Source organism: Dipodomys spectabilis, unplaced genomic scaffold (genome assembly GCF_019054845.1).
Source record: "Dipodomys spectabilis isolate Male_0828 unplaced genomic scaffold, ASM1905484v1 ptg000051l, whole genome shotgun sequence".
Taxonomy (NCBI): Eukaryota; Metazoa; Chordata; class Mammalia; order Rodentia; family Heteromyidae; genus Dipodomys; species Dipodomys spectabilis.
This window is the reverse complement of record NW_024870728.1, coordinates 14,313,983-14,333,174: the sequence shown is the minus strand read 5'-3', so window position 1 is coordinate 14,333,174 and position 19,192 is coordinate 14,313,983. Positions and strand designations below refer to the sequence as shown.

Below are 19,192 nucleotides of genomic sequence, written 5' to 3'. Positions count from 1 at the left end.
TCTTAAAATTTCCCCTTATTAGTAGATTACACCAGGAAGATCATCAGTTCTTAGGCATCTCTTTATGCTCACTTCAGACAGAAATGCTCTCAGAAAAATCAAATGTCTGAAAAGTGATTTGGACATCGTTTTATAGTGTAGGAGGAAAGATCTTCCTTTTCTACATGCTAATCGAAAGCAAACTGGAAAGAGAAGTACATTTGTACTTAAGTTTACCAGCCTTACTCCTTTGTTTTTTTTCTGTGTCAGGGTAGGACCAGCAGATTAAAGACATGGGTTTGTTTTAAAATGCCTAGCAAATCCTTAACATGGTCTGCTTTTACTTTTTGAAGACATACTCAGTTTGGGCATATTTGTGTGTCCTGCCAAAACTAAAGTGCCAAAAAACCAGTAGCAGTCTCCCTCACAGGGATGTTCAATGAAGCAAGCATTAAATGGTTATTTCTCATGCCATTGTAGTGGGCAGATGTGTGTAGTGTGACCTACAATTTTACCTTCTCCCCTTCTAAGTGGGGAAATATCTGGAAGTTCAAGCAGTCTGCAGCACAGAAAGCCTTCAAGCCAGGCTGGCTGATGGTGTGCACTTTAATACCTCTGACCCCTCTGTAGATGAGTTAGCTTACATAGAGAAAGTTGAGTCAAAGTAGACAGGGCAGCTGTGTGACTTGATGAATCTGTTAGCCTCGAACAGAAAGGACCATGATAGAAAAGGCCTTCTCTTTGTCTTAAACAGCATACTGATTACATTAAGCCATCTTGCATTGCGGACTGTTGCCAAAGAGAAGTGACCTGTAGGCTTATTGTCTGGGTCTGTTCTAGGTTGGAAGTGTAAATCCTGCTGGAAACTTTCGTGCTCTAGTGAGACAGAAGAATGTCAGCTTTGAGGAAGGTGAGTGGTCTACCATTTGGCTTTGGTATTCAACAAAAGGTGCTTACTTAGGCTGAGTGATTTAATGTCTGGATATTGGTATTTGTTGTAATGCTTTACATATTTCTTTTTACTGGCAGACCTTCATGATTGTTCCTTGTTAGGGGCTCATTGAGACAACCTGGACTCATGAGGGTAAAGGCAGCACAAGTTAACTCATACAAAGAAGTTATTTGTTGGTCTCCTTATTATGGAAATTTTTACCAGAATCATGGAACTTTCAGTTTCACTTCACTGAAGTTCTTTGGGGTTTTGTGTGTAAAATTGGTCTTATCTTTCTGTTTTCAGAGATGCACAATTCTTGGTTCTGGTTCTAAGAGTTAGGGCTGCATTTATATTGGCTCAGAAAGATCTTACTGCTACCTCTAGATTTAATCCTTCTCAAGTTAACCTTATCCTCACATTTTCTAATCAAACATAGCCTAAAACTCTATTTAGGCTATGTTTATTCACTTGATTGCATTCAGCTTCCTTTTCAACAGTAGCAATTGACAGTTGTTAATCCTGCAGGGTGAGGTCTGTTTGTGAGCTACCTTCTATGTGTGCGTTTATTTGTATATGTTTATATTCCCATGTGCATAGAACTTTCTATTTCGGCAGAGTGGCATTATGGGGGGGAAATAGACCCTTAAATGCCTGGAAATACTATGGCCTCACAGAGATCTATTGGTTAGAGAGGGCAAAGAATCTACTAAGCCAGATCCTGTTGAAACAAACATTAGAGACTAAACCCATGAAAATTTCCTAAGGAAGACCAGCTTTGTGATCATAGCCATGGGGCTGTGTATTTTTTGTGGTTTGAGATGGAGGAAGAGTTTGTTTTTGTTTTTAAAACTAGGTGTTGCCACATGGGGAAAAGCTTTTCAGTTGTAACAGCAAACAAAACTTCATTTAAATATAAGAAAGGAACCCAGAATTTTAGGTGAGAGTTTTCTGGAAGGCTTGGTGGAAGCAGTGCTTCAGAATTTTCTTCTTTTGTTAATTGTGGTGTTCAGAAGAATCCTGCACTATTGTCTGACCACATAGTATATAACTCTTAGGAAAGGGACAGACAAGTTGACCCTGACTATATCATGATTAATGTGAGGATTTTTTGGTTTGTTTTTAGCAGTACTGTGGCTTTACTTCAGGGCCTTATAATAGGTGGGTACTCTATCCCCTTGAACCATGTTTTTAAGTCCTTTTTACTTTGTGATTCTTTTCAAATACGGTCTCATTTTTGTCCAGAGCATTCCATCACCCCTGTGGTTTGGTTTTTCAGATGAGGATTGCTGACTTTTTGTCCTGAGCTGTCTTGGAACTATGACATTCACCTCTGGGTAGCTATAGCTGGGACTATAGAACGAGCCATCTCACCCGATAATTAAGATTTTAAAGAAAGATTGAACTTTTTTTTTTGTCAGTACCAGGGTTAGAACTGAGGGCCTCACATTTACTTAGCTTTGCTTATTTAGCTGGTGATCTGCCACTTGAGACATGCCTTTCATCCTGCTTTTATTTTAGAGATGGAGTTTTGGGGCCTTGTATTATGATTCTTTTGTTCTCAGCCTACTGAGTAGCTAAGATTATAGGTGGGAGCCATGCTTCCTTCCTACTACTACCTTGTCCAGCCACAGTCCATGATCCTTTTCTGGAACTGATTGATCTTGATGTAGGAATGGTCTTCTTAGCAATTAAATGTAGTTATGATCACTGTTATATGGAGTCTACTAGTTATTTTATGTCAACGCAAGACATATGTTAGCCTTGCATTGGGTCAGTCTTTGTTTTATTTACCCAGCAAAGTCACATGAGGAAGTAAAGAAAACATTAAGAGTTTTAAGAGCTAGTGTCAGTTTTCTGAAGGAGAGATTTAGTTTCAGGGAGAAAAATATTTGGGTGTGCTCTGAGAGTAGAATATGGCCCAGGCTTGGCAGTCAGCCAGTGCTGAAGCTTGAATGGCAGGGAAAGCACCTAATTCTTCTAAAGTAGAAGTTTAGAAGCACATTCAAGACAGGGTTGAGGAGGAGAAAATGAAAGGAGAGAAAGGAAGTGAGTGAATCTATCTATAGATATAACCACAAAGACTCAGATTACAAAACTCTATGGGAGTATTATATTTATGTATTCTACTGAAGAAAACTGGTGAAGAGGGAATTACTTCAAGCAGGACAGAGAAGACACTTGTAGGAGGCCAGAGTCTGAGAAACCATGAGAGTGTACATTCCTGAGAATTTGCTCAGTCTTAGGAAACATAGTTTCTTCTAGGCCAAAGAGCTAGAGATTTTAAACAGTCATGTTAAAATGACAAAGCCAAGTGGATCCCTATAATATATAGGCCACAAGAGGAAAAAACTGGTGAAAAAACTATAAATTTAGAAGAGATAGATTTCCCCTCCAACCACACAGGCATTCAGATACCCTTCTCCTGTATACACTTTTTTTTTTGTTTGCTTGTTTTTGCTTTTTTATTTTTTTATTTTTATTTTTTTGCTTAGCCAGACTCTTTCTTCTGCTTCCTAATGGACTCCTTTCAACACTTAAATCTTTATAAGGTCATGCCTATCCATAGCCTTTTGATGAATAGACTGTCCAGTCTTGCTGAATGTGACACTGAGTCCTAGCACATTGCTCATGTTGTAACAGTGGGTGTCCCTCTGTCCCTCCACCTAGGACTTGGTAATAAATCAGAGCTTTCCAGTGAAGTTGCTAAACCAGACCCTCCACATGGCTGTAGAAAAGCGGTGGCCTGCTGGTTAACCATGCTTCTGCTTTGTGGCTCTCACTTGGCTCCCCTTTTATTCCTCCTCCTCTTGAAATTCGGTCTCTTCATTGCTTGTCCTTGCTTTTGTTCTGCTTCAGCTTCTCTGTTGTAAGGCCCTTTATGAGCCCAGACTCACTTTCTTTGTCCTATAGAGTTCTCCCTCCAGATTTTAAGTACCCTCCCTAGTAATGATCTCCTTTATCCCTGAGAGTTGTCTGTGCAGGGAAAGAGGGGAAGGGAAGCCAAAACTATGACTAACAGATAGTTGGTAAAATTGCTTTACCCTTAGGCAGAAATGAGACATCTCTGTCAGTCCTAATCATAGCTTAGTGATACTATCTTATGTTATCAGTAGTCCACAGTAGGCAGCTGCACATTTTCTTATCTTCTGGTGTTCAGTATGAAGGATGCTTTTTGTTTTAACCTTGTTGACAGAGAGAAAACAACACATCTTGGCTGCCAAGTATTCTGTGAGTGCCCTTATTCCAGCCCCTTCTCTCTTTCTTCCTTACGTGCCCTGACTACAGTAGTTATCTGTCGTTGTGAAAGTAGGACCATTTCCTCATGACACTACTCATAAGGGTGTCACTGCCATCATCTGTGGCTGTGGGTCCACACATCTGAGCAGTCACTCATATCAAGTCTACTCATTTCTTTGAACATGCCTCCTCCACCAAGTCCATTACCAACTCTGCTGCCAAAGAACACCATAGATTTCCAATTATTTGCCTTTTCCCTGCTTTACTTAGGAAGAGTGCTAAAACAGCTAAAGATAGACAACAAACTATCTATCTAGAAGCAAGAGTCACCCAATTCCTGAGTGTGTGATGGATATATGTCTGAATTTTATAAATTCCCACTGACTATGGGATAGCATGTCAGAATGTTCCTCATGTTTCAGAAAAAGGCTCTTGGAGCCTGCCAGAAAAGATAGACATATAGAATCAACTAATAGGATGAAATGTAACCTATTTTATAGTAAGATGAGTTTCTTTTTCCTGGATCTTGCTTTTGCTAAGCAGATTATATATTATGCTTCTTCATAGTGTCAGGGTGGGGGAGCTTCATTCAACCAAATCAAATTCATATGAGCATAACTGGCTTAAAAAAAGAGAACAACAGTTCAGACACCCTAAGTAGGAGAGCTCACATCCACCCAAACAGCTGCTGTTTAACATTAGACTAATATACAAAGAAGCCACAGTGCACACCTGTCCAGTTGGTAGAAAGTGATCAGTTGATTCTGTGACTGCTAAGGCACAGAATTTCTCTCTTTTTTTCCCTCTTCCTTGTACTTTGGATCAAAACTTATCCCTAAGTCTTTTTTGTAATCTGCCTTACTCTGATCATCAAAAACATTTCTTTCAACTTTAAAAGGTATTTCTGAAAGTTTATTTTTCTAAGTTCTCCTAGCACATGATAAAAATGCTGTAATTAATAATAGCATTACATTACTCATCAAAGTCAAATAGACTTTTTTTTCCAGTTTGTGTAGCAGTTTACTTGGGTGGATTATGTGATTTTTCTGCCATGAGTCAAAAACTAAATTGGATCCTATAGTATTATGATCTAGAAGACGTTTTCATCTGTTTGTTTCCTTTGGTAATTGGCCTTGGTTTATGTAATCTTGGATTTGAAATATGTAATCTATCAGAGCTCTGTCCATATACAGATAAAATTAATATGTGGCCTTTTTCTACAAAGATATGAGTAAGAAAAATAAGGTCTGTCAAATACCTAGAATATCTTAAAAGATACTAAATGCAATGACTAGAAATTTAAAGATCTTTGGACCTATAGGAATCTTTCATGAGCTTGACATACTTATTCCTTTCCCAAAATAGCACTGATATATCTAGTCATGAGGAAGAAAGCACATGGATGCCAATTCTAGTCTGTATTTCGCTTTTTTTCCCCCCAAATATTTTCACTTGCTTCCTTTTTGATGTATTTTAAATTGTTAAAACCCAGAACTTGACAATCCAGACTTACTTTATGTCTCATTTATCAAGGCAAATCATCCCATTCTAATAGGAAAATCAGCCTGTTTGGAGGGTTAGAGGATACCTGCTGAAAGAGTGTTATTATTTGACATGGTAATTATGCATCAGCGGTCTTGTTCACCTTCCATGTGGGTGGACTGAGAGGTCCAGAGTGCTTAGGACTCCACAGACTATTGCAAATGTATGGAAGACACTGGGTCAAATTCCAGAGATTCAGATCAAGTTTAGACTTCTTTACTGGCCACATACATTCCATTAGATGGCACACAGCACTATCCTGAAGGGTACATCTTAATGTAATAAAGCTCTTCAGCCAGATAACTAAAATGAATCATTGAAATAAAGATGGAAATTTAAAACAAAAAAGACATGACATAGAAACCAAAGACATCATAACCGTTGTTAAAGTATTTTCATTTTTTGGCCACTCTCCCTAAAAGGTTTCCATCCATTCTTATTCTAGTTCTAAAATCCTTTCAATATTTGTCATCATTGTGTACATCACATCTCCAATTATAAGGTATGGCTTTTAGAAAATGTGATGTGGCTGTCCCCTAAGAAAGACAACTGTTAGCATGTCAATGAAAGCAGTGTGCCAGGCTTAAGTTCTTGGTGAGTGCTTAGATCTGTCCTGAGAGCTTTAAAGAAGGTCTGCATGTATGTAATATATGACAGTGATTCTGTTTTCTCCCAGTGCTTTGATTTCTCATGCTTCATAGTGAAGTGGCCAGCCTTAAACATGGCTTTTCCTCTGGCTGAAAATGTGTGTCTTATGACTTGCCCTGCATCAGAACAGCTAAAATAGGCCAAAGACCATTCAAAACTGCCTTTCACATACTGAACCTTTATCACCAGTGCAATAATGCACAGAGCTCCCGGATACATGAAAGAAAAGGAACTGTTACCCAACGTGTAGTAAGTAAGCATGTGTATGATTTGTGAGGCAGAAAACAGTTGAAGTACTACTTGTCATGGCAGTTTGATTTATTTCCTCTACCTCCTGTCTTTATCATTCATGGCATTACCCTAGGTTCCCCTCAAATTGGGCTATCTTAGAGATTGCTTCTAAAGCCCAGCTGGTTGGCCAAAAAACTGATTTTCAGATTGTGCTGATGTGCAAACTACTTTAATCAATGACGAAGTGACTGCTTGTGGCAAACAACAGAAGCTCTTAACCAATTAAGAAGTTTAAGAAAGGATGTTAGACTTTTATTAAAATAAGCACTAATCAGCTGAAATGTGTTAAGAGGAGAAGCCTAGAAACAGCTTGGAATCCCACTTAAATGTAATGAAAGTATTTGGTCCTCTTGGATTGCAAGCTCTCTCCCCGCCCCCCAAGACCAAAATACGCTGATGTAGAAAGAAGTGGCAAGTAATATTTGGTACAGTTCTATCTCTTCTGTCTATGAATGTCTACACAAAACATTAAATAAAGGGGGGCAGGGTAGGACCCTGGGGACTCATGCATGTTAACCCTAGCTACTTAGGAAGATCTGAGAACTGCAGATTGAAGCCAATCCCAGCCAGGAAAGTAAGTAAAACTCTTATTTCTAATTAACCATCTGAAAACCAGAAGTAGAGCTGTGGATTAAAGTGGTAAAGAGCTAGCCTTGAGCAAAAAATGCTCTGGGACAGTGCCTACGTCCTAAGTACAAGCCCCACTACTGACAAAAAAGGGGGGGGGGGGCCACGCAATTTGCTTTTTTGTCTAGAAGGGGATAGGCAGCTTGATTCAGTTGTATACATTTGCATCAGAGATTAGAAATATTACAGCATAGACATGATTTGAAGTAGAAAATTTAACTTTTTTAGTGAAGCTATTCCTCCTGTAAGTATTTTTTTTATAATTACCCTTGGAATCTGGTATTATTTTCTTATATTGAAGGTAAGATTTGCTAAACTTTAATAGTTATTTTGTAGTAGAAACATATAGTAGCTTTTATTATCTATGTAAAGCTCCTCTCCAAAAATCTCAGATAAGTTTTACTATAATAAAACTTATATTTAAAACAATTTTAAATATAGTTTTATTATAGTAAAATTTTCTGCTATGAATTATACTATACAATTATTCATCACCACAATCCAGCTAAAGAATATTTGCTTGTTCCCTCCAAATTCCTTGTGCCTGTTAGGAGTTAATTCTTGCTTCTACCCTCAAGTTGTTTATTAGTTCTTATAGATTTTTAAATATTCCTGGGGACTTTCTGTGTACAAGATCATGTCACCAAATAAAGACCATAAAAACTTAGTCCGATTTCTAATTGCTGCAATGAAGCCAATAAGACTTACCCAATAGAATTTTAAATGTCTGAGATTATAAGGAGAATAGAATTCATAACCTCAAGATAAGATTTCCCTACAACAGGGACTGGGAAGGTGGCTCAGTGGTAGAGTGCTTGCTTTGCATGCATGAGGCCCTGGGTTCAATTCCTCAGCACCACATAAGCAAAAAGAAAAAAGCTAGAAGTGGCGCTGTAGCTCAAGTAGTAGAGCACTAGCCTTGAGCTGAAGAGCTGAGGGACAGCGCCCAGGCCCAGCATTCAGGCCCCACAACCTGATCCCAAAAAAAGATTTCCCTACAACAAATCTGGAACAAATCAGTAGACTTTCTCAGAAGGTAAAGTATAATATATTTCTCAGTAGGTAAAGTATAATATATTTCCAAAGGTTCTTTTTGCCAGTTCTCTTCATGACTATATGAATAATAAACAGAACGAATAGTGCAGGAAGAATAAAATAAATAAATGTATCAATGAAATAGTATTCTGAATGTAACTATCAGCAACTGACAGTTTGTAAAAACAGGAACAATTTTTGTTTGTTTGTTTGTTTGCTTTTTGGGTCCGGTCGTGGGCCTGAACTCTGGGCCTGGGCGCTGTTCCTCAGCTCTTCACCTCAAGACTAGCACTTGAGCCACAGCGCCACTTCCGGCTTTTTATTTTTCTGCTTATGTGGTGCTGAGAAATTGAACCCAGGGCCTCATGCATGCAAGGCAAGCACTCTACCACTGAGCCACCTTCCCAGCCCACAGAAACAATTGTTTATATGTCAATCTCTTAACATATTTTTTTTCTTTATAGAACATTGGTTTTTTTTAAGTCTTACATATATTAAGATAACAATTGTTCTTTAGGCTTCTCTTTATTAAAAATTAAGCACATGTTCATTGGAAAACTGCAAAGTAATGTCCTCTCAGCGAGATGCCAGTGGTTCACATGTATAATCTGAGGTTGAGATCTGTGGATTGCAGTGTGAACAAAGCCAGCTGGGCAGGAAAGTCCATGAGCCTCTTATCTTCAATTAACCACCCAAAAAAGCCAGAAGTAGAGCTGGGGCTCAAGTGGTACAGCTCCAATCTTGAACAGCAGCAGCAACAACAACAACAAAAAGCTCAGGAATACCACCCAGGCCCTGAGTTCAAGCCCCAGGACCAGCATCCTTCCCCTACCCCCCCCCAAAAAAAAAAAAACACCTCTTCTTTCTTGTCCTTACCTTTCAAAACTTTTCCATCCACAGATTCTATATCTCTCTTCATGGGAATAACTGTTAATCCCTTATAATGCTGTCTATTGTGACCAAGGTGTTAATTGTTTCAGGGTGAGGTAAGTGGAGCAGTAAGTAGTAACTATAGGCAGTACTTTTAGAATCACCCTCAAGCCCAGTGTGATCACACAAGTTAGTATCTTAGAGAGGAAAAAGAGCTTACAAGATGCAATAATGCTAAGTCATACTTTGCAACATCCACATGCATGTAGTTACTAGCTGCATTGGACATGATGTTTCAACCCTGCATATTTGCATCTGTATATATTACGTATATGTATGTATACAGTATGTATATATTACTTAACCTGCTATACTTTGTATAGTTCCCCTTCCGTAGAGTTTCATTATTTCCATTCCTGTATAATAAAGGGAGAGGTGGGGCTAGGAAGGTGGCTCTGTAGTAGAGTGCTTGCCTTGCATGCATGAGATTTGATTCCTTGCCTTGCATGCATGAGGTTCGATTCCTCAGCACCACATAAGCAGAAAAAGTTGGAAGTGGCACTGTGGCTCAAGTTGTAAGCACTAGCCTTGAGCTGAAGAGCTGAGGGACAGCACCCAAGCTCAGAGTTCAGGCCCCACAACCAGCAATAAATAAATAAATTAATAAATTAATTAATTAATTAATTAAAGGGAGAGGTAATGAAAACAGTTCCAGACTCTCCACTCCCCTAAGTGAATAGAATGCTAAATACACAGTATGTGGGTTTAAATGGAAGGAACAACAGGAAATTCATTGCACAGTCCTTTAGGTGGACAAGCCAGTGAGGCCTGGATGATTTATTCATCTATTTAGAAAAAGTTGAACGTCTTCTATGGTCCAGTTGTTAGAGAAAGACACAGAGTAAATAAGTAAGAAAATACTAGCTATGTCAAATACTAGATATGGTAATAAGTACTTGTTATTAATTTGTAGGGCTGATGTAGTAGAGTACCACAAACTGAGTGGCTTAAAACACCAGTTTATTTTCTCAGTTCTGGAGGCTAGAAAAAAATAAAAAATTGGCAGGATTGGTTTCTCCTGGAAGAGTCTTAGGGAGACTGTTCAGTGACTCTTAATTTCTCATGATAGCCGACAAGCCTTGGAGTTCCTTCATTTGTACCTGCATTAGTCTAGTCTTTGGCTTTCTCTTAACATGAGCATGTGTCCTAAATTTGCCTCTTTATACAGAATCCAGTCATACTGGATTAGGACTCACCATAATGACCTTATCTCAACTTGATTACATCTGCAAGGACCCTAATTTCCAAATAAGGTCAAATTCTTTTTTTTTAAATTTTTTTTAAATTTTATTTTTTTGTTGTGAAAATACTGTACAGAGGGGTTACAATTACATGGGCAAGATAATGAGTACATTTCTTATCAAGCATTGTAGCCTCCTCCTTTGTTTCCCCTTCCCATCCCTTTCTATCCTCTCCCCTCCCCTCCCCTCCCCTCCCCTCCCCTCCCCTCCCCTCCCCTCCCCTCCCCTCCCCTCCCCCCCCACCAAAGTTGTAAAGTTCATTTTTCGACATAATGACTTGTACATCTCATTGTTGCAACGGGTCCACCTGTATCTGTATTTAAACGATTTGTTTTTCCCCTTCCCCTCCACAAATTATACCGACATCAAATACAGTGAAAGCAGGGGTTATACTGTGGGGGAGGGACATACAAAGCAACAAAGAAATAATCTTATAAATGTGTTAGAAACAATCGCATGAAAGAAAAAAAAAACATTTGGCTACATATCTTAGGGTTCATTTTCCTAACATCACCTTATCTGACCTTTTCTGCTTGACTCAGATATTTGCAATATCTAGTATATGTCTGAGTCAAATAAGGTCAAATTCTGAGGTTCTAAAAAGGACATGAGTTTGGAGAGGTATTCTTTAACCCAGGAAAGCACTGTAGGGAAGAATTAAAGTAGGGTGGTAGGGTAAGAAATACTGGAGTGAATCGGACTTGTGTTTTCATGTAGAGGACCTGGAGGCTGTCATGTTGAGGCATCATTTGAACAGAGAATTGAAGATGGTGGGGAGGTCCCAGTAGGTATCAGTGGAGAGAGCTTTGTAGACAGACGGAGGAGCATAGGAGCATGTTCCTCTGAAGCAGGGTGTTCATAGTTCCCCATCAGGGAAACCATTGTGGCTGGTGGAAAGAAGTAGAGGAAGAGATCAGAAATGTAACTGGGATATCGAGTTACTTCCTGCAGTAGTTTAATGACGTCTACGATGAGCGTAGTGAGTACAGTGGATGAAAATTCTATGTAGAGGATGCTCTGATTACCTCACGTTTTATGTCACATTGAAGAAGGGCAAGATTGAAGTATGTAGAGTTAGAAGGCTACTGTATTAATCTCATTGGACGAAGGAGTGTGGAAATAGAAGAGGTCAGAATTGTTTTGATGTTTTGAAAGCATACTTGACAGCTTTGGTCATGTGATCATATTTTGATCCATTTATGTATGTGGTAATATAGGTATGGGAGTAAGCCAGAGGTCAAGGATGACTCCCAGTTTTTTTTGGTGGAACATCTGGAAGGAACTGCCATTAACGGAGAGAAGAAAGGCATATTTAATTGATGGAACATGCCTGGGTATAAGCCTTTCTGGGAGAAGTCTCAGTAGAGATGGTCTATAAAGGCATAAGACTAGATGAGATCCTTGTATAGGAGAGAGGTAGGATATGCAGGGCACAGGTCTAGAAGTGACTTAGCTTCACTGACAGTATGAGGGAAGGCAAACTATATTGGTACAGATGCAGGTGAGTGACAGCTTCAAGAAGAATTCATGGAGTAGGATGTTGACATAACCTGGGGCATAAAGGACCCAGAGAGGGCCTAAAAACGTATCCCAAGTGAGTTCTCAGCCTGAGTGTTTACTTGTCCTGGTTCTTAGTGTGTCACTGGGACTTTGCTTAGAAATTAGCTTTATTTTTATTGCTTTTTCTTTTTTCTTTTTCTTTTTACTGTTAAGCGTATCTGACCACTTGTATCTATTTTTAATTCTCTTTGACTTTCTAGTCATTTCTTATTTAGTACAATTACATCTATATTTCCATGCTATTATTATGTTAATTACAGCTTTCATTATTTTACTTTTGGTTGATTCTAGCATCCTCCATTAATTATACTCAAAGTTCTTGTCCCAGCTAGCCTGTGTCTTTATACAGCTTTAGCTTCTTATATTTTAGCTTTTATTTTGGGTCTGTTCTCCTTAATCACTCTCTGGGTCTTTGAAATCAGTCCATTTAAGGCTTGCTACAATTTGATCTCATCTTGCTACTCTCAACTGATTCTTGTATAGGTGTCTTGATGAACCCTGTGCTCAACCAAACTGTATACCCTTTTGACACTGGCTTTTCTCCCTCTGTGTTTTTGTTCATGATATTCTTCACAAAAATATTCATTCTTCTCTCTCACCAAATCCCACTCTGAAGAGATGTCTGTGATTTGACAACTGATATCTTTAGGGAACCAATGTGTGGTCATAGTTTTCTTTCTCATAGTGTGATTCATTATCATAGATGCTTTCCCATGCTAGACAACCATCAGTGAAACAAAACAACCTCCATCTACTTGTATATTCTTAGTATTGACAGCTAGTAGTAGATTATTTGTTGAATTAGAAAAAAATACCAGTTTTCTTGGAAATAACAAGAATTTGAATTTTTTAATTATAGCATTTTTGAATTACAGGAAGTATCCCTGGTTCTTTGTATCAGTGTCTAACTCCTAGTCCATGAAAGAAGACCTGTTATAAAACTTTACCCATAAAACTATGATACAATAGAAGGTAAAAAATTAAAGAGCTCACTCAGGAAAGATACAGCATAAATATACTTTCACTATTTATAGATTTTTAGAAGGATTTGTGTAGTATATGGTTGAGTACTTGATAGTTTCTTTCCAGAATGACTCATTCATGATGCATTGTAAAATGTAGTGTGCTCCCTCTGCCTTCAATATGCACAAAAGCACATTCAACCAGTGTCTGCCTCTTTCGCTCCTTGATCAGGAGTCTGACTCATCATTCATTGTATCTCATCAACTGACACATGAATTTCAATTCCATTCAATTACCAACTTTTAATTGGATCCTACCAATCCAGATTGGTCTCCTGTTCCAGACTGTTTCTTCTTGCAGCACTGTTACTATAGCTGCTTGGTTCCTTCTGATTACTTCCTACATTAGTTTAATGTCATCTACTCAAGTATGAAGCTACTCTCTCTCTCTCTCTCTTTCTCTTTCTCTGTCTCTCTCTCTCCCTCCAAAATTGCTAGAATACCAGACACAGTCATCTTGCACCCACCCTCCTATTGCCCATTTGGAGTAGGCTCAAATCAAGATGATCAGGTTCTTAAGTCTTCCATATCACTTTTATTTTGGAAAGTTTTGCCACGTTTTAGAATTCTAAGACCTTGGAACATTGTAAAAACCCTATTCTCTTCCCTCTCTACCCCTCACCTTACCCCTCACACATTCTTGCAAGAGTAGAGCATATAGATTTCATATTTAAAAGTCTTCCTTGTTTCTTTTTCATGTTAGAATGTTATAATTTTTTTGGGAGGGGGGCCAGTCCTGGGGATTGAACTCAGGGCCAGGAAACTGTTCCTGTGCTTCTTTTGTTCAAGGCTAGAATTCTACCACTTGAACACAGCTCTCCTTCTGGCTTTTTCAGTCATTTATTGGAGATAAGAGGTTTATGAATTGTCCTGCCCAGGGTGGCTTTGAATCGCTTCAGATCTCAGCCTTCTGAGTAGCTAGGATTATAGATGTGAGCCACTGGTGCCCAGCCATGCCATGGTCTTATACTTTAAATGTACTCCTTTCTGCAGTTGTAAAAAATTAGTGATGATATTTTTTGTTCTGTATTTAAGTGCTATATGTCCTGTAAATATTAATTGATGGCCTTTTAGCTTTGTGGCACATGTTTAGTGGGTTAAATTCCATGTTTCTAATAATTTACAAAACCCCTAAAAGATTGTAGACTGTCATGGAAACCATTCATTGACCATGAAAGTTAAAAGTTGACACCTACCTTCGGAACAGATTTGGTCTTATGCCAAACTATTTAAGATGAGAAATATTATTCATCCAGGATATAAAGGATACATCATTGTGTCCTCTTAGCTAAAGTAAGCTTACAGCCAGTGGACTAACTAGATGTTGTTTTAGTTTCTCATTAGCTCACACTCCCGTTTCGTACTACAGAGTAAGCAAGGCCAAGAGGCCTTCAATATCATTCTTCCTGTGGCTACAAAGTAGGACACTGAGTTAACTCAATAAAAACAAAAATAAAACAAGCAAGATCTCATAGTCTGCAGGAGTGGATTCTGACAATAAAGACTTTGCATTTACTCTGCTCCTTGTGCCTGGGGTTTTAATTTAACACATCAATGAAAAGGCAGCACTTAAAAAGGGGGGAAAACACCCAGCAGGACTTACTTTATTAGTGCAATTTGTAAGAAATTACTACATTTAATGAGAAAATCGTTAAGCATGAAAAAATGGGCTGTGATGGAACTTTTAGAGCTTAAATAGTAAGGTTTTAATTGAGTTTTTTAGTTATTAGAAAGAAAAATAATTATTATTTAAAAAAAAAACAGGGCTGAATCTGTACCATTGAGGTGTTAGCACTTTACATACCTTAGTTCAATTTCCTTTGCCCCTTGGTCATGCAGATATGATGGCTTTCTGCTCTTCTAAGAAGGCAGACCACTTGCGCTATGTGAGCAGCTGTGGATGAAAAAAATTCAAGGTGGAAGACAAGAAAGTCAAAAGACAAGATTAAGTTCTGTCTACTTTACAGTCTAGTTGCTTAAAAGACAACCTTTCTTTAAATGCCTCAAACCTTATTTGCTCTGATTAGTTTTTGAATAGGATTTCCCTTTAAAAAAATTTTTTTAAACCCAGCCCAATCTGGCCTATGATCCTATTTACACTTTCTGAGTAGCTGGAATGACAAATATGCCCCATTGTTCCCACCTTTACTGATTGAGGTCTCTCAAACATTTTGACCTGGGTTGCCTGGAACCATAATCCTTCTGATCTTCCCATCCCCTAAGCACCTAGTATTACAGGCATGGGCCATCATGCCAAGTGAGAAAACGTCTGTAGATTATTGTCAGATTCATAAATTTATGCTTTTTTCATAGTTTTCAGGTTTTTTTTTTTGCCACCCAGTCTCCCCCCCCCCCCCCCCCCAGTAAGAATATTTCATGGGGGCTGGGAAGGTGGCTTAGTAGTAGAGTGCTTGCCTAGCATTCTTCATGAAGCCCTGGGTTCGACTCCGCAGTACTACATAAACAGAAAAAGCCAGAAGTGGTGCTGTGACTCAAGTAGTAGAGTACAAGCCTTAAGCAAAAGGATCTTAGGGACAGCACCCAGGCCCTGCGTTGAAGCCCCAGGACTGGCTTTAAAAAAAAAAAAAAAAAAATTTCATTGAGAGAAATAGAGAAAGAGATGGAAAGTCTACCAAAAATATTTGCCAAAACCCCATTTTCCAATGATTATATATTGGTATGTAACTCCGGAGTTCCTGAGAACACAGCTTGGGAAGCCCTGGTTTATATTAGTTATGTATATCTGGGTATGGATGTATATATTAGTATAACCAGTATTGTAATTCTGACTAATACAAGCATTATCCCATACTTGCAATAATTAATACTGGCTAAGCATAAGATTAAAGTACATTGGGGCTGGGAAGATGGCTCAGTGGTAGAGCACTTGCCTTGCATGCCTGAGGCCCTGGGTTCGATTCCTCAGCACCACATAAGCAAAAAGAAAAAAGCCAGAAGTGGCACTGTACCTCAAGTGGTAGAGCGCTAGCCTTGAGCTGAAGAGCTGAGGGACAGCGCCCAGGCCCAGAGTTCAGGCCCCACGACCAGACCCCCCCCCCCCCAAAAAAAAAAAAGATTAAAGTACATATTACTAGGCTCTTCCCCTTTTTGCCCCCCCAAAGAAGAATATTTCATTAAAGATTAAGAAAACTGGTCAGGTACCAGTGGCTCACATCTATAACTTTAGCTACTCAGGAGGCTGAGATCTGAGGGTTACAGTTTGAAGCCAGCCCAGCCAGGTAAGTTCTTGATACTTATCTCTAATTAACCACCAAAAAGTAAGTAGTTGAATGTGGCTCAAGAGGTACTAGCCTTGAACTAAAAAATTCAGGGACAGTGCCTAGGCCCAAGTTCAAGCCCCAGGACTGGGACCAAAAAAACAACAAAAAAGATTACAAAACTAATCAGAAATACCAAAGCAAGGAAGAAAAGCATTCAGGGCAAATTCTTCCTGGAATCTTAAATTTGAATTCTTTTGAAAGGAAGCAGAAAGGATATTTAAATAATCCAGCATATCTTTGTCAGAGGAAAGATATTTAGGATGCCTTGTTTTTTGTACAAATAAATTTTCTATGAAAGCCATGGGAAATACTTAGTTATTTCTGGTTTCTCGTATTTTCATGGTTAACATGGTTGTGTGACAACTGTTAAGGAGAAATAGTTAAAACTGAAGGAAAGCAAAATGTATGCAGCTCTAAGGATATTTTAGTTAGAAGTAAAAGATGTTTTTTACATAATTCTGTTTTTGCAGAAATACAACTTATAACAATTTAAGTGGCTAGGAATAGCTTCAGATATGCTTGTGAACCTTTTTCAGCAACTTAATTGGATTTCATTGTATCCTATCTCACTACAAAAGAATGAAAAACCTTTGAAAATTTTATCTACCCTTATTACTTAAACTCAATAATGCCTTGTTATTTCTGTGTTCTGGAAATATCTAGTTCATAAAATAGTAAGAGTAAAATAACACACTGTGCCAAGTAGCCCTTAGATCTACTCTTCTTGTTCCCCTGTGCACACTGGATCTAGGGAAGGGAAAAGGTGAACGGGCCTGGTCTCTATAGGTCGACTTTCCCAGACTCTCATGGCTAAAGGCTTCCAGCTTTGTTCAGCCAATGGGAGATCCTGGGGGGTGGGGGAAGAATGTTTGTTGGAAGAGAGAGGGAGGGAGGAACCAGGAATCTCCTCCTCCTTTCTGTGTAGGGCACGGTATTTGTGCCATCACAGCTTTGCCTCCCACAGGACGATCTGTGGTCTCTTAGTAGCATCACCTTTGCCACATATTAAAGGCTTCTTGCTGTTGTTGATGTCTGGCTTGCAGTACCATTCTCAGTCAGTTTTTCAGCCCTTTGTCACAGCACTGACAAGAGTCATCTCTTTTATTCTGGTTTGCATACTGATTGATAAACACACAGCATCTTTCCACAATGTCCAATTTGTATCTTAAAGAGGCATAAAGGATAAGCCAGGTGCCGGTGGCTCACGCCTGTAATCCTAGCTATTCAGGAGGCTGAGATCTGAGGATTGCGGTTCAAAGCCAGCCTGGGCAGAAAAGTCTGTGAGAGTCTTGTCTCCAATCAAGCACTCAGAAAACCAGAAGTGGTGCAGTGGCTCAAGTGGTAGAGTGCTAGCCTTGAGCTGAAGAGCTGAGAGACAGTGTTCAGGCCCAGAGTTCAAGCCCCAAGACTGACAAAAAAAAAAAAAAAAGGCATAAAGGAAACCTGTGGGCTTGTGATCTATTCATGTTTGAGCTGCCTATATTAAAATCAGAGACTGCTTTGCTTATCAGGCAAAGACCTCTTGTAAGTGTCTTGCTTAAAACAGTGATTTACACCAGGTACCAGTTGCTCACATCTGTAATCCTAGCTCTTTGGGAGGCTGAGATCTAAGGATTGCAGTTGGAAGCCAGCCTGGGCAGAAAAGTCCCCAGGAGACTCTTATCTCAATTAACTGCCCCCAAACCATAAGTGGCCCCATGGCTCAAGTGGTAGAGCGCTAGCCTTGAGCACAGAGATGCTCAGGGGCAGCAGCCAGGCCCTGAGTTCAAGCCCCAACCGATGAGGTGAAAAAAAAATCCAAAACCAACAGTGATTTACATGTGAGGTTGATTGATAGTGGAACAGACTCCTTGCTTAGAGTTTTATTACTGATGAATAGGACTCCTTTTTTATTCTGTTAACAATAGTGAGTGGCCTGAACTTATGTTTATTGATTTAAATGCTCAATTTTTATTGTGGCCTTTTAATTAATTTATTTATTTTTGTTGGTCATGGGATTTGGACTCTGGGCTTGGGGGTTGTCCCTGCACTCTTCAGCTCATGAGAGCGCTCTACCGCTTGAGCCACAGTGCCACTTCCGGTTTTCTAGTGGTTTATTGGAGATAAGAGTCTCATGGACTTTCCTACCCGGGCTGGCTTTGAACTGCAACCCTCAAATCTCAGCCTCCTGAGTAGCTAGGATTACAGGCGTGAGCCACCAGCGCCAGGCTTAATTTTGTTTTATAAAGATAATATTGTTATTGGGTATGTAAATGTGTTCTTAACATTTTTAAATGATTTAGCTGCTGACATCTGCAAAAGGGATGTTTTCAAGGAGGAAAATTTATATGAACCATGAGATAGTGAGAATTAAATTGGGAAACATCCTGGGTTTGGTAAAATCATTTTAGATGCCTTCAACAACTTCATACATGGTGTGTGATCGATGAACGACTCTACTACTATTTTATCTCTGTTAGATAAAGGGAAAAATCCATAATAGATGATTTCCTTTCACTGGACTGGAAATTTTTTTTGTATTAAGCCAAAGTAGTGAGTAAACGTAGTCCAAATCCCAGAAGCTCACAGCCTTAGGTTTTTGGCTCTTGTTATATGTACCAAGAAGGAAGGTGGTCCATTTTGTAGGACTTTGGATGGTATTGAATGTCTTCTGTTAGAGAGGGAGGACCAGAGGAAAAAAAGGAAAAGGACATTTTCCTCTTACAAGATACATGAATCCACAAAATTTTTTAAGGTAACTGAGGTATGAGTGCATTGAAGTTAACTTGGTATATCGGCATTTGTACTTAGGTAAGATACTGGGCCAATATATAGAGCTCATATATAAAGCCTCAAAATCTAAAATAGACATTTTTTAAGTCTTCT

At 39.0% G+C, this 19,192-nt stretch overlaps 1 protein-coding gene across 4 annotated transcripts in view; it reads left to right on the top strand.

The window, feature by feature from the left end:
- The window catches only part of Xrcc5 (X-ray repair cross complementing 5), a 93,726-nt gene that overhangs the window by 51,965 nt on the left and 22,569 nt on the right, over positions 1-19,192 (top strand). For all 4 annotated transcript variants that reach the window (XM_042679205.1, XM_042679201.1, XM_042679202.1 and 1 more), the window contains one exon: positions 820-889. In XM_042679205.1, the coding sequence (XP_042535139.1) occupies positions 820-889 (70 nt within the window). The remainder of the gene's footprint in view (positions 1-819; positions 890-19,192) is intronic.